At 39.4% G+C, this 16,224-nt stretch overlaps 1 protein-coding gene across 1 annotated transcript in view; it reads right to left on the reverse strand.

Annotated features, from left to right (window-relative positions):
• The window catches only part of LOC113034876 (VPS10 domain-containing receptor SorCS1-like), a 50,761-nt gene extending 38,148 nt beyond the window's left edge, over window positions 1–12,613 (reverse strand). The window contains exon 1 of the mRNA XM_026190002.1: window positions 11,700–12,613. Within this exon, the coding sequence (XP_026045787.1) occupies window positions 11,700–12,575 (876 nt within the window). The 5' untranslated portion in view covers window positions 12,576–12,613. The remainder of the gene's footprint in view (window positions 1–11,699) is intronic.
• Between the last annotated feature and the right edge of the window lie 3,611 nt (window positions 12,614–16,224).

Raw genomic sequence — 16,224 nt, forward strand, 5'->3', positions numbered from 1 at the left:
ACTCTGAGCTGAATGAAAGATCCTCTCAGAGATATCATATTTGCAATTACTGTATATAACCTCTAACCAGCAAATTTATGTTTCTCCAAGAGAAAACCCCATTATCTGATAGATTATGAATATTACCAATAGCCCACTGCTTCTACCTAACACCACACCGTTAATGCAGTAAATTGTAAATTCACGGTTTTACTTTCTTTCCAGACTGTATTCCCCCTATGCATAGGCTGAGACAGAAAACTCTGACTCTGCTCTTACCTTGTGCTGAATGTATAAAAATTCTCTTTATGGGAGGTAGTTCTAAGATAATCCTCACAGCTTGTTATAACTTTGTGTCCAGACTGGCTTGCAGAGATTTATGGTCTTCCAATAAAATGGCCTTTATGCCTTCCAAAAGTCATAGCCTCATGGACACTGTCATACACAATAAAACAACCTGCAGCAGTCTGAAAATTAGGACAAATTACACTCCCACCCCCTCTTCTGTATGGCAATTAGCTTTATGCATTTCCTTGGAAAGACTCCAGGATTACAGCAAAATGTCATGTGTATCTACCTTCCTGCTGGCTGGAAAAGAGTCCTGTATTCTGAGTGATGCTGAAAGTAAGGTGAAACTTGATGGCTGCAGTTAACACGTCAATAAAGTGATACAATATTCACTTTGTTGGCATGTCTGTGTCAGAAAGGTGCTTAACATGTCACAGAAGCTATTAAATTGCTTTTTCAAACCACCAGATGAAGGCTCTTCTTTTAATGAATACACCACATGGTAATTTATCCTCTGAAAATGATAAAAGAATCTGTTTTAGCACATTTTTACCTTTCAATTTGAACAAAGGTGTCAGCTACCTGGGGGTAAAACAACTCTCTAACTCACTGTTTGGCTCATATTGTACTCTGGCTTTGGTTCAGTCCTTTCCCTTGTTTTAAAGGGGAGAGGGGGTGAATAAGAAACAAATGGTGAAGAATATTTTTTCCCATGGATATAATAGAAATGCACCTATAGATTAACAGATGGATAAATGAAAGAAAAATAAACTGAAATGCTAGATCCTGAACGCAGCAGATCTTGATGTACTCAAGCCCTCACATTATAATAACTATTATTAAGTAACAGCAAATTGATCATAAATAAACCTAACAAACAACAAAATAAAAATGGTGAATAGCTGAATAGTAAACCAGCTTCAGCTTTACAATAACCATATAGATAATGTTACTGGACTCTATTTAGGTTTATGACTTATGCAGGTTGGTAGGTGGAATGGTTCATTTTGGTTTTTACCAGCTTTAAAAAACAACAACAACTGTATACAACTGTATATAAGCACAACATCAGTGGCCTTGAGGTGACTGTTGTTGGTACAAATAAAACTGAATTGAATTGAATTATTTTTGAGTAACAGGTAGACCACATAACCTCCTTGGAGGAGATAAAGAAGTATCAGCTCTATAGTCAATATTCAAACCATTCATGGTCATAAAACTGAATCTGTTGTTATAAATACTTTTACAACAGTGGCTGGATGCTGGAATCAGTTTTTAGGCCCACGTGGACCAAGACAGCCAAAATCAAAAATTGGATTTTTGCAGATAAACAAATCTTGCTTCTCATTCAGCAGTCGTAAAATCATTAAGCAATCTGTCTGCACTTGACTATGGGGATATTGTTTACATGCAAGCTTCTTCATCTACCTTAAGTCCTCTTGATTGTGTGTATCACAGTGGGGATTGTTTTTTATATATTTTACATGAACAAGCTTAGAAAAGATAGCATCATTCTATGATTGTATTTACTGTCCTATTGTAAAAACTCCTTGCTTGCATATGCTCTTTAATTAAATTTAAACACTGTAATTACGATGTCCAATCCCAGGACTGCTAATAATTTTAACATTAGCTGGACTTCTTGTTCACATACTGCACTGGAAAAACTGAATTTAAATACTTTGCTGTCAATAAATGGAAAGAGCTGCAAAAAGCTAGGAAACTACATTCCCCGATTTAATAGAAACATTTTAAAAGGTTATATTTATTTATCTTGAACTAACCTTGCATTTGCTTTTCTTTATTTGTGAATGAATCACGCGTGATGTGTAAGGTGAGTGTCTAAATAACAGATTTAATAATAATAATCAAAACCTTTTGCAGAGTGCTTATCGAGATCGTGTACCACCAGACAAACCACGCATGTTTACACTGCAAATCAACCTCAACCTACTCCTGCAGCTAAGGTGTGGCACATAGGCTGCAGTAACTCCAGCATGTTTCCAAAGTGGATTACTTGACATCCAAGTGCAAGCAAATTGATTTTTCAACTCTTAATCCTTTGTAAATCTTAAACCTTGAAGGTAAATGGCCTGGGATGAATTTGATCATTATATAAGAATGAATGGAGGCTTAATGGTGACTTAAAGAGCTTAGGGTGAAGAGATTACTGGTGGGAAATGAAGGCGTTGTATGCGGAGGGGTAGGGGCGGTGTGGTGGTAGAAAGCAGTGTGAGGATTCGGTTACTGAAGGATGAACACTTGAGACAAATGAAATGAGCAACAGAGTGCACACTGCAATTCATTCCTACTCTAACCAACCCGCTGATCAGGCCTTATCAGCTGTTGGAATTAAGACGCCTCATCAATAAAACTGTCATCACATTTCGCCACAGCAATTAAACAGATGGATGATTCCATAAAAGCAGTTGTTACAGGAGTTACTCACTGGAATATTAATAATAAAGACAAATATTACACATCAAAAAGTGGTCACTGTCGAAGCCTTTTTCCCTGCTGCATGCTCAAATGTAACACATCCGCATCACAAGTAAGCATACGATCCGCCGTTAACACAAATACACAATTTAAGCAAATTTAATTACTGCATGTTGTCATAGGGCATCAAGATTTTGCGTAATGATGACGCTTAAAGGTGTGACAACTGGTGGCACTGATTTTCACAAATAAGGCAAACTAATTGGGAGAAGAAATGTGAGAACACCTAGATATCCACACCACAGAGGTGATAACAATGTTAGAGTGCACGCTGTTTAAGGAATGGAAAAAAAAAACAAAGCTTAGCAAGCAAATTCAATGCTCCCAGAGGAAGCACAGCAGAAATTATGAAACTTCACTTTATGAAATTACCACATTAAACAGCATCATTTAACACCTTCAAAAAAGAAAGCATTGTCTAATTTTATTAGGGTGTTTATTGCCCTACGACACACTGCACGGCAACAAAAGCCTGCAGGAGGGCGTGCCGTCATACACTTCAATACCACCTGAGTGAGACACACAATGTACAGAGCCTTTTGTCTGCCACATCAATTTATATCATTTCATTAACAAAGGCAACATTTCCTCGTAGAGCAGATGTTGCGCTGGAGCTAGGTTGTTTGAAGTCAGGGCTGTTGGCTTTCCCATGGATTGCAGGTCACTGCAATCATAAATTATGAAGTAACTGCTCAACAGCACTTTGCACAACATAAACTATCCGTGTCCTGATGAGAATGATGTATAAATACAAGAAGGTGTTAATCGGAGTAAATGTGCTGCTTGGGAATTTAAGTAAAGGCTTTCTGACCGCTGCTTTAACAAGGATGCACATTTTACTTTCATTCTTGCAGAAATAAAGTTCATCTACGATGTGCCTGATGGCAGTACTCTGTTCCTCTGGCAGACAGAAAACATCAAATAATCAGCATTTTAAGTGCAGCTTCACATTACAGCTTCGGCTTTTGAGCAGAGCAGCAAGTATGTGACTTTATTGGACTTCTCTTGCCGAGACAACGGAACTGTGTCGAAGTAGAAGCTCGGTTGGCAAGTCATCTGAAACGGCTTCCTTACTCTTTCAGCTTACGCTCTCGCATCATTTGCTTCTTCACCATAAATGAACGCCCAGGCTAGTCCAGCAGCTGGGTTGCAGCAGCATGCTAAGCTTGTGAGTCAGTGTGCACGAGGAGGGGGTCTGATCAATGCAAGCAAGATTAGACAGCAAGTGGGTAGGTTTCCAACTCAGCCAAAAAGTTACGCCCGCTGTGCGAGGAGGATTTGTCTTTTTCTTTTTTCAAAACTCTCTTTAAATCTTCAGCACTCACTTTGAAATTTGGAAGTGCTGAGTGAAAAGGTAAAAAATTGACAGTGTGTTGACAAACCTAAAAGCTCCCTGGACTCTTCAATATGTTTCCTCTGACGTAAATAAAGTAAAACAGCTGATCCTTCTGTTTGCCAAAATGCATCACTGTAAATCCAAAACGGAGAGCTCAAGTGAGCAAATCAAAGTTATGGTTTTGATTATAAGGCTTTTCTTGAAGCAGCCAGATGGTATATGAACAAGTAATGCAGGTGGCCACTGTAAAATGAAAGTGTTCTGAACCACAAAATGAGGTGCAAACTGAGCAATGGTCGACAAAAGAATATTGACAGCAGCAACCAACTGGCAGAGTGTTTGAGCTGGAGCACTGAGGCGCTGAGGCACACCAAGCAGCCGACAACTCAAATAGCACTTCAACAATATAGCGGTAATTTTAACATTAATTGTGAAGATATCTGTGCAAATGAATAGGCCAACTCTTTGCTTACCAACTGGTACTCCAATTATTCTGAAGCTTTAGCAGCTGCTCATGAAACAACACTGAGTCACAGTGGAAACAGCCAGAGCACACATAACAATAGCATGGACCTGCACAGCATAAGTTGTATTTAAGCAAACAAAAAGAAGTGCAAACAAAAAGATGTGTCTGTGACAAGAAAAAAAAGGAAAAAAATAACAAAGAAAGAGGTGAGATCTCATTATGCATTGTTCCCGGCAAATTAACTTTATCCTTGTCTAGAATAAGATCGTTACCTGATTTGAATTTGGAATTTCTGCTCTGTTAGACCACACTCGGTGCAGAAGAAAGGAAACCCAGGAGGGGAACGCAGCTTGCCAATAAAAAAAAACACACTCAGCAGGATTTCAAGGCGTAAGAGAACCTCACCACAGGAAGGCTTGGTGGCTCGGCAGAGCTGAACTCATCCTGCCAGTAGTTTCTGTGCAGTGCTGAGCTTTAAAAAATCAGTCTCTCTGTTTATCCATGCAGTACAGGCAGTACTACAGCCATAAATTGTCAGGAAAAATGAATTTGTTGTCTTCGGTTGTCTTATGCTAAGTCATGGTGTTGCGATTCCTATCATTATGTATTTCATGAATTTATTTATGTGTGTGATGTTTCCCTTCCCGAAATGTTACACCAAACCCCTCGGGCTCCACATCCCAGCCAGGAGTGAGCAGAGCTGGTGGAGGTCCGTTCTGGCTGCGTCGGTCAGTGGGCTGTCTGAGGATGTCTGAGCATGTCAACAGGCTGTTTGCTGTTTGTGATGCTTTGCTGAAGAGACAGAATTTACATGAGATAAAATAGTGGAAAGGTGTTAATGACCGGACTAGTTTTTGAACCCAGCACAAATAAAAATGGCAGAACAGCAGCAATATGATCCAGATTAGAGTTTGCTGCAGAGAAAGCTGCACTTTTTTTGTAATTACTTCAATATGGCATTTGATAGAAGTGGGACAGGAAATTGTGTCAAACTGATCAACAGGGAGATGTGAAGTCATAAATCCCTTTCATGTCACTGTTTATTCATTAAGATTTAATTTAGCATTGACTTATATGAGTATAGATTTAAAGAAAGAAAGAATGACAGCATTATTTTTGCTTTATTACATTTATTAATAATGAGCTAATTTTGGGTAAGGTCCAAAGACCTCTGAATTTTTTCTGACCCGTGTGCTCATTTTCTTAAAAACATGGCATATTGTATGTTTGCTGTGCCTTTCCTGTCCTTTACATCAAACCAAAAATGCAACATCTTGGTAAATATGATTATTTACTTTCCTTCCAACACTTTGCACGTCTCACTTATTTTTGACTGTTTTTTCAGGTCCACACAGCAGTTTTTTTAACCATATACTGCTTATTTCATCCAATTTTATCCTGCATATTCCTGGTGCTGATACATTAGCATTTTCTTTGAGTAAGGCCAGCTTTGTACTCAAAATATCGCACTTTGGGCAAACACAGTATTCTCGCTGTGGCTCCGGGATGATGGTATATATGGGAAAACAGAGAAGAAGAGGCCTGGAAGTTAGAAAGGAAAGAGATATGACTTTCACGTTTTTCAGCACCCTCAAGATTTATTTGTTTGTTTGATTAGCATGAAGTTTCCAGCCTTAATTTTGATGTATTAATTTACATACCTCCATAGTGCTCTAACATCAACATTTTGCTTTTGATTCCTTAATTATCTTGGGAAATCACATCATTTTATTCACACTGGTAGTATGACTTAAACCACATAACCTCATCTTTAACTGATAATTTATCCTCAAAAAAAACAGGTGCTGGCAAACTTAAATATATCTGTAACCCTAAATCTTATCTTCCGTTTTCAGGTTTATGTAGTTGGGGTGCGGTAGACTCACGCTTTCCATGTAACAGCAGAGATTTATATACATATAAAAGTGAATTATAGGACAGATGTTTGTATTGACTGTGAATACACAAATGGCTTGCTCATCTCATCATTCTTATAGCCCAAACCTAACATACACAAAGACTCAGCTCAGGAACATTACAGTTAAAAAGATACTGTAGTGATGCTTACCCATATTGACTTTCAAGGGCACAGAAGACAGTCATAAAGTGGAACTGGAGAATGACAAAATTTTATCTGTGATTCAGTCAGTGAGTCATAGAAACGACTAAAAACTCGGATGAAACTGGTGACTGACTGCATACCTGGCCAGCCTCCAGTTTCGCAGTAGCGGATGAGACAATTCACCAAAAACTCAATGAGGCAGATGAGGAGAAGCTGCGCACCAAGCTATCAAGAACGTGATCTATGAAGAGGAGGATGCCCTCTACAAAAATGGGAAAGCTGAAAATATGGATTGTCATGAACTGCGAAGCTTCTCCTCAAGGTTGCTCAAAGCAGAGAAGCACAGAGAAATTCAACACTACATGCACAGAAGGCTTCAAGCTTGACCATGATAAAATAGTTATGAACCACGTTAAATGTCTTAACCCCTGAAAAGCTCAAGGACTGGGAGATTTATTAGGAGCCTCTCTATCTATCTACTAGTAATTTAAGCATTCTTTTGGACAAAAATGTTTGAGAATTTTCCTGGATGTCGTAGCACTCTTCCCTATCCTGACCTTGAAAATATGGAAGGGTGGGGGGAAAATGTGTTTTCTACTAACAATACTATCAATAATTTTCTGCTTTTAACTTTTTCCTTCACAAAACAAATAACACAATGTGCATCCTGCATTCTTCTTCTTCTGTGTAACAGCTGGATAAAGTGAAAATAAAACGGAACAGATGTTTTCAAGGTCATGTGATGCTGGATCGTATCCCAGTGTAACCTGGGTAAGACCTGGGACAGGTTTGACAGCCTCACAGGGGAAACAGAATGACAAGCACTTTCACACCTGCAGGCAATTTAGACTTTCCGATTCACCTTGCTAGTCTTTGGACTGTGGGAGGAAACTAGAGCACCTGAATGAAGCCATTCGAACACAAGGACAACACGCAACCTGAACATCATACCCTCTAAAATTACAACGTTCAACATTAAACTAACACATCGTTTGTTCAGATAAATTGGGTGCGACCCACACAGCCCAATCCTGCAATATTCTGCAGAAGTAATTTGCAGTGCTGCCTCTGTCGCACAGTTTTTGTGATTTTTCCACATCATTTGAAGTTAAATGTTTAGTTGATGGGGACTCACGATGCCCGATTATTTACCTGATTAACTTCTGGTCACCTGTCTTGCACTTTTAGCAACACTGCTCACCAAAATTCCAGTCTGATTTTCCACATGGCTGCCATGAAAAGATCCATTATAAATTACAGCAAGCATGTTTTTAAAATAAGTATTTTATATAGTGTGACTAAAACTGCAAGTTTTCATTGATTTACCTTATATATCGCTGGTTTACCTGTGCTCTCTGGATGTATACGTTTTGTCCAATTTATACATGTTCTATAAGCCAGTGACCTGAAATATTTGCTGTAAGCCTTACCCACAATTTTTCCATCCATATTGTAGATTCCAAAATTCAGTCTAAGCTCTCAGCTAAGATGCTTTTTCTATTTTACTGAACAGAGGAGAAGAGACAGTCCTCCCCTGGAAAACAGCTGTTAAATGAGAGAGTCGCTACCTTTAGGCACCCTTATAACCTACAAAATGAAACTTTGAAATATGTGTTTAATGTTTTAAAAGGCTCTATTTTAAAGCAAATTCTGAAAATTAGATAACAGTCTTACTCCAGCGTCCCTGTCTCAAGCCAGGAATGGTGATGACTTGTGCTATGACGGCTGAAACAACAGATTGATCACAATCGTTTATCCGGAGGACGTGTTGGAAGAGACCCAGTGCACTGAAAAAGATGCAAGCAGACTATAAGAAGCAGCCTGTTGGAGATACACACACCTCGTTTGTTCAAATAAAGAGCGACAAAGTCTAACGCAAATATGGTTTATCAAACACTATTCACCTGTGGATATTTAAGCTGTTATAATTCCTCCTGCAAAACACGTTGTGCCCTTGGCTCCACTCAAAAACCCAGTGCTGAAGAGTTTATTGAACTAATCTAATGCAGGTAAACCATTGAAAGTTATTTAATGCTACACTACAATTCACCGTGAAGCAAACATTCAAATATATCTCAATTTATTGCAGTTTCTTCTTAATAGAGTCCTTGAAGCTTGCTAATTAACCGCTACAGTTAAATTGTTCAACTCTAATGAAGGCAGCCTTGGTATTGAAATGCTAAATGTGACAGACAACAACCACATGAATTAGCAGCGTGGACTGAGCACTACTTTTGATTTTGTCTGTTTTTTTGTGTTGATTGAAAAGCTGAAATGATGTTGCAGCTTCGTTTGTGAACCGTGATAATTGGACAAATGATAAATGAATGGCACCATCCATCAACTAGGCTTCAGCAAATAAGTACCAAAGCATCTGCCTGAGCTGGACAGAAAAACTAGATATCAAGGCATGTCGACATCAAGCTCGGACAATGTGTGTAACAAACCGTACAAACTGACTGAATTTCTTTAGATGTAATGCTTCATCAGTTATTATATGTCAGAGTTTTCAAGCAAGCACAACAAACAAATATCTACATTTTTGAGCACTACTAAAAATATAATGTCATGGACGACAAATATAATGTGATAACTGTGTAAATTCTCAAAGCAGGTTCCCATACAAACTGAGTTACACGGGTCCCTAAACGGTTCTTCTTTCTTTGTATGACAGTCAATAATACAAAATGTGTTATTCAGCCTGTAAGACAAGGTTGCTTAGGCCTGTGATGTGTGATACTAAATGTCTTCTTGTTTCCAGGGAATCTGATTAAAGCCCTTATGACTAAACTGTAAGTGTTAATAGATTAAGCAAAGATGTTTAATTAGGACAAGGCTTCATTTTGAAATAGATTACTGCTTTAAATAGATTTATTTTAAAAAGTAGACCAGCTGGAAAATGTACACGTTTTCTTACTGACCACCTGGCCTCCACTTACACACATGGAGAAAGAGAGAAAGAAGGGGAGAGGGTGTGGCAAGTAACACACACACACACACAAACACATTAGACTGTGAGTAGGCGAGATGAGATTCTGCATAAGGGGGAAATTTGTTGAAGCAGAAAGTTCGCCATGCAACTGTGAAGACGATAGTGCCAAATCCTGCTGAAAATGACTTAATACAATAATAGGTTTTGGAGTATAACTAATACTATTAATTAAAAGCAGACAAAAATACACAAAAAAGCACTTTAATCACTTTTTATTACTGTGTGACTTTTGGATCTTTGGTACCCCAAGATACTCCCCATCTTATACTGTAACTATACTGCATTATGGATGATAAGCTTATTTACTTTCCTGGCAAGAGGTAGAAAACTGTGTGCTGTGAGGCTTATAGCTTAGCATAATGAATACAAACTGGGGGGAAACTGTTCAGAAATCACTCTAGTCACCCCACAAAGCAAAAATATTCTGCTGTTGTTGTAGACAAGATGTATCATACCAGTTACTTTTTGGATAAGCTGGGGAAACAGTTTCCCCCGTTTCCAGGCTTACTGCTAAACTCGGCTAACCACCAGTTGGCTCTGGCATCCTAACTAGTGTTTATGTGCAGAGGAGAGAGGATCCTTATCAGAACTATGAGCAAAAAAGCCAATAGGTGTAACTGCCCTAAAGTCAAAGCAGAGCAATACTGAGGTAATGTATTCAAATAGGAACTTTCCACAGCTATGCTGATGACACAGAATTATGCACACCCGTGCAGCCAAATGATACAATAAGTCTGATGAGTAATAACTTTGTGAGACTCATGAAAGACAAGCAAGGTAAAAATACTTCTGCTTTGCCTCAGGGCCACAAGAGATGTACTGTCCAAAAATCTTAGCTCTCTGCTTCCACAGTTCAAGCCTAAGCAAAAGACATTAGTGAGAGTGTGTTGGACTTTGATCATAGCATTATATTACACCATAAAATTGTAATTCTCTCAGCTGAGTAATATTGCCATATCAAAAACCCAGTTTGTGCTTAATTCTCAGTAGACTAGACAAGCCTACTGTGTATTTCAGTGGTCTTGCTGAGAATTTGATTTGTTAATTATAAATCATTCAAATCCGGGTTCTTGTGATATTGACCAGAACAAGAAGAAGAGAACACTGAGTGATTCTGGTTTTAGCTGAACTCGGTATAGCTCCATATATATTTTACAGATATTAAATAACTTGTTTGTCTATAAAGCACGACAGTGTTTCACCAGCTTCCATCCTCAAGGCTCCCTGTTGTTTTAAGTGTCTTTACATTTACTCACATCCTCCATGTAGGTTGTTTGAAGTTCAGAACCACAATCAGACCCAAGAAAATTGGATCTGTCCAAACTGTAGAAAGTATGTCCCTCTGGATATCAGGGAATAACCCCCACTGAGCATTCTGTTATCTTTCAACCTGTAAATCCATTTGTCTCCAAGTCCTTATTTTAGCATGTCATTGTATTATGATGTTATTTCATGCTTCATTTATCCTTAATTTGTCTTTTAGTCTAAAGGACTCCAGGTTTAGGTTCTTTGCATGATTGTAATTATATTGATTCTTAATTATTACGCTATTATAACTTTCGTCCTATACTTTATCTGAGCCATTCTTATATAATGGGTGGTAGGAGAATTATAGTTTAATTGATTTAAGCTTGCAAATAATATGTATGCAGAGAACTTACAAATGAGTGACTGACCAAAACGGGGAAAAGCAAAATGAGCTTCTGTGAGTGACTAAATGGGAGAAACACGCACAAAAGAGCAAATGGGGCATAATCCCCTTAACATTATTTTCTTTTTCTTTACCATATCTGCCAAGTCAGCCGATCAATAAACAACAGCATAAATAGGGTGTGCGTGCCCGTGTATGTGCGCGTGCGCGAGACAGACAGAAAAAGAGAGAGGGAGAGCAAGGGAGAGGTTGAAAGGCAGAGACTGATTCCTTTAAAGTCTGCAAGCTCTCAGTTTTCATCTTTCATCGCGTTTTTCAGACGCATCTGAATGAGTCTTACTGCCACGTAAGACCTGTGGATGAATGATGACCACACTGCGTCAAAAAGAGGTCCGTGCGTAAATCTGGAGCACATTAACTACTTACGCTACTGTTTTGTCCGGACCAGTGCACCATCGCCTGGTTATGAGCCGTGTCCTCGGTGAGCGCAAATGTCGAACTTGTGAGGTGAAACTCCTCCTGGTCCGAAACCGAGGCATCCTCCCCGCCCTCGGGTCTGAATCCGGACCAAGTCTCTGTGCTCCTCGCACTACGTCTCCAACTGGTCACATTCCTGTCCTCGTTTTCCGTCACATCACCAATTGTATTTCCCCCGTCGTCTGTGTTATTCTCGGTTACATTGCTGAGAAAGGGGGAGGACACGCTTGAAGACACTTCAGATTGGGAAAGTTTCTGGTTACTGCTTGGGGCGCCTTTATGCAGAGAACTTGAGATATTTCCCCCAAACCGTGGCTGTACTTTGGACGAACTTTCTTCGCTCGCGGTCAGTTCTGCATCGTAGTGCCTTTCGTTTCGGGGGGTGACCGACCCCTCGGTAAATCTAAGAAACTCTTCAGCTGTTGCCTCTCCAAAATTTGTCAAATCCAGCGCCGAGAGTTCCCGGGGAAATGCTGCGGAAATGAGCGGCAGCTGGCAAGACGGAATGCACCTTACCTCCGCTTTTGTTCCGCCCAGGATGGAAGTTAGGGTAAAGATCCAAATCCACTCAGAGAAAATGATAAAAAGGCAGTGACCGAGGCGCGTCTCCATTCTACGTTGATTCCTACTTAAAAACATATCATTTTTTTTAGTCTTGAGCGAGTGTCTGTCATCACCTGGTAAAGTGGTTGAATGTACTGTGAGGAGGTGCAGCAGCGCGCGGACAAGTGCTCCCAAGTACTGATGCAAACGATGCATCAGAGGAGGAGCTGGAGGCTGAATCCTGCACAAGAGGGGAGCGGGGCCGATACCCCGCATCATCATCTCAACCTGGATTAAAACAAAAAAAAAGAAGAAGAAGAAGGAAGGAACAACAAAATAATAAAAACAAGCATAGGGGTTGGGTGTAACTTAAGTTTATTCCTGATCAACAGTGTGACAGATAGTATGTCATTATAAAACATTTGATTTAATAATCATCTTATATCTTGGTAATTATGCACAGAATCAAAACAGCCTGAAAGGTGATGTATGGGGTCCCTGGGGGGGAAGTCTGGAAACATTAGTGGGTCTGCCACTGGCAGTCTTTGTGAGGAAATGTTACTGACAGGAGCTTTATGGAAGATACAATGAGGCTTTGCATTTTCCATTAGCAGGTCTGAGTAATCAATTAACAAGATTGCCTGTGTTCACTGTCAATTATGTCATGCAGGTAAAGTCCCGGCTGTGGCCTGCCTGAAAAATGGGCTGGAAATAGTTTCACTTAGGCTTTGCTCCTGTATTATCCATTCAATACACCCGAATGGAGAAAATGCATATTCCCCAAATTTTACCTGCTGTTTTCTGTGGCCCTTTCTTGGGGTTAATGGAGGCTTGAATAACAGAAAATAATGAGAAGAATTCAAAGCAGAGGTGAGTGAGTAATCAGTCTTGCTACATCTCTGATCTCTGCTGTTGAGTATAAGTACAGAAGAGTGCGCAGGTGTCACGGCAATAATAACGATCCCATTATTGCCATGCAGTGCATACAGCAAAAATATATTGTTATATTTCTCTATACTTTGGGCTTTGTTCCAGTCAGCTAATGGTGGACCATTAGGAGAACTAGAGCCTGTCCAAACTCTGTGATTAGATTCTATTTCTGGGCAACATTTAGTCAATAGGATGAGGATGCTGTTGACTGGTGAGTGATGCCGAAGAGACTCCCTATATTGAGCTGCGTTCTCCCCATCGCTCTGAGCTGCGACGTGATCCTGTTCCACATACGGGTCAACTGCACAGAGACGTCTTTCATTGCCAGCCATTAGTGATGCAGTGAGCAAGAGCTGTCTCAATCTGTTTCAGTTAGCCCCCACCAGACAAGGGGAAACCAGTCTATAATGCAGATTGATGGCTGACTGAGAATTTCAATCACAGAGAACACTGGCTAAAAACCTCAACTTTCGACTGTAATGAAAACCTCAAGCAAAGTCCAACTGTTTCAATACAGAACACCTTTTTTAAAAATGGAAAAAACTGGTCTCTTTTTTCTCTAGGTACGAGTGTGTGTGTGAGTGACACTTCCACAAGTTTACACATGTGTGTTTCTGTGCTTGTTCTGCCTTTGTCGAGTTCACAGTAATAATGCAGTGATCATAATGCCTGACCTATCTGCATAGTTCAGATGTGGATAAGCAGTTCCTGCCTTTGTTTTGCTTGTAACGTCTCTGTGATAGATGATGCTAAAAAGTCATCCTCAGCATCACCACTTTAGCAGATTTATTACGTTTACTGATTACTTTGTCATATTATTCAAAAATGTTTTAATCAGAAAATAGTGAAAAGAGGCCATGACAATATCTTAGTCTAAGGTGACATTCTGAAATTACTTGCTTGATCTCAAAAAAATCTCCCAAACCCAGGGGTCATTTGATTTTAGCTCATATAAATGAAACAAGCAGTTGTGTCACAGGGAGAAAGTCATTTTCTGTGGATAAACCAGTAGCCAACTAATCATTAAACCCTGAGCTGCAAGTCTTGTTTTCTTTACGCATTGTTGAAGCCACGGTAGGAGGCTGAAGTGTAAAAAAAAAAACTTGTAGATGTCTCAGAAAAAGAAAAACTGTGGTAAGTACAAGCCAACTTTGTGTGAAAGAGAGCAAAAATAAATTGTGCATTAAAAAAACAATATCCGCGGAGGATCTTTTAGACTTGTTCGCAGACTTTAAATTTCACTGCAAGGTGACAGATTTCGGGACTGATGTCGTATAGCACATTTGTGTGCACAACATGGCAGCTGAGTGGAATCATTGTCTTTCGACAGACAAGATTGCTGCTTTGCTGCCTGTCACACTGACTGAATACAAACTGCGTATGCTCCCTGAGCTCCTGCCTTTATGATGGGAACTTGTGAGCCGGCAGTGTGAGAAGCACACAAAGGAAAGAGGTGACAGCTATCTATGTTGCTGGATTAGTCTGTGTTTTTAATTAAATAGAATTCAGCAGAAGAAGAAGAGAGCACTGTATAGGGCATCTCTGAAATTAGTCTTTTCCATGTTGACGTCTGGTTTACTTTCACAACTGTCCTTATTACTCCAGTCCTCATAATAGCTTTAAAAAGGGAGCAAAGACAGTCAGGACATTACTCATGCACAGAACATTGTCTAAAACCTTCTGCTCAAACTAAAAGGTAACATCTGCCTTCAGTGCTGCAAAGTGTTGGGTGGCAGCAACAGTATCTGTATATGGCAAAAGTCACACACGGTTGCCATAGAAAAATAACCTTTTTTTGCATACAGTAATTCAATGTACATAATGAAAATGTGATCGTCTAAAAATAAAAGAGAAGGGGTGAAAAAAAGTGTAGCTGCTGTGCAGACGTGTTATGCAGCAACTCGTGCCTCGCTATAAGGTGTTGCGGTAGGAATAGCCGAGCTCAGTTCGATGACGGACACCTGAGACATCCACTTTAATTAATGCTGAACACACCTCGGGGGCACCAGGAAGAGAAAATCACCTTTTCAAATAATGATTTCAATTACAATATTGAGAGATAAGGTAAAACGCTGAAACAAACGCTGAAATGCTACAGGCTATGTACAATTGATAGCTCAAACCTTTCAGTGGATCGTTCAAATATATGATTTGATGTGTCTGCTTTGCTGTGAGTGAAGTGAAGCAGTGTGTAAAATGCTGTGAACGTGTAAGTAACAGAAACCTACCACATGCATACTTTGTGTACTGAAGTCTAGTTTCTGCTTATTTCAGGTAAGGTGGGTGCAGCTTTAATTAACTGACCTTCGGTTCTTGCATATGAGGTCTAATTTAAAACCATTAGTTATTCAGCACAAATTTAGTAATCAGTGAGCTGGATTTCCCTATTATCATACTTCTTCACCATTATGTTAATCTTCATTCTTCCTAATGTTTTGCTTAACCTTCAGTGGGCAGAATCTGCCTTATTGGAGCTCAGGACAACAACAGCAGCCTAATATTATCACAAAAGCATCATTAATCCACATCTGAAAGAGTTCATTCTTTTCACAGTTTGAGGAAATGCTAAGAAATAAAGGTTTTGAGCTACAGGGCATAGAGTTTTCCTCATTTTACTCCCGCCAGAGAGCCAGATGCATTGATGTTATTGCTTAACTACAGTGTGTTTGATCTGACCCCATTATTGGTCTCAGGAAACTTAGCTGAAAGCTACAGTTAGGACTAGGAGCAGAATAATTTAAATTACAAAAAGAATAACATCAACAATTATGTAGCTTGGACTACTTTTTCATAAGTGGTTTGGGTAGTAAAGGTATTTTTACAGTGTGAGACAAATGTACTGAGTAAATGTTTACCTGCTTTATCATTGCATTCATTTTTTGTTGGAGAATCATGCATTAATTTGAATATTTTAACATTACAGGTCCAAACTTGAAGTACTTAGAAGGACTTGAATAACCACAAAATTTAAAAAGACAACAGAGCTGCTTCCAGCTGCTCC

The sequence above is a fragment of the Astatotilapia calliptera genome, chromosome 13 (genome assembly GCF_900246225.1).
Source record: "Astatotilapia calliptera chromosome 13, fAstCal1.2, whole genome shotgun sequence".
Taxonomy (NCBI): domain Eukaryota; kingdom Metazoa; phylum Chordata; class Actinopteri; order Cichliformes; family Cichlidae; genus Astatotilapia; species Astatotilapia calliptera.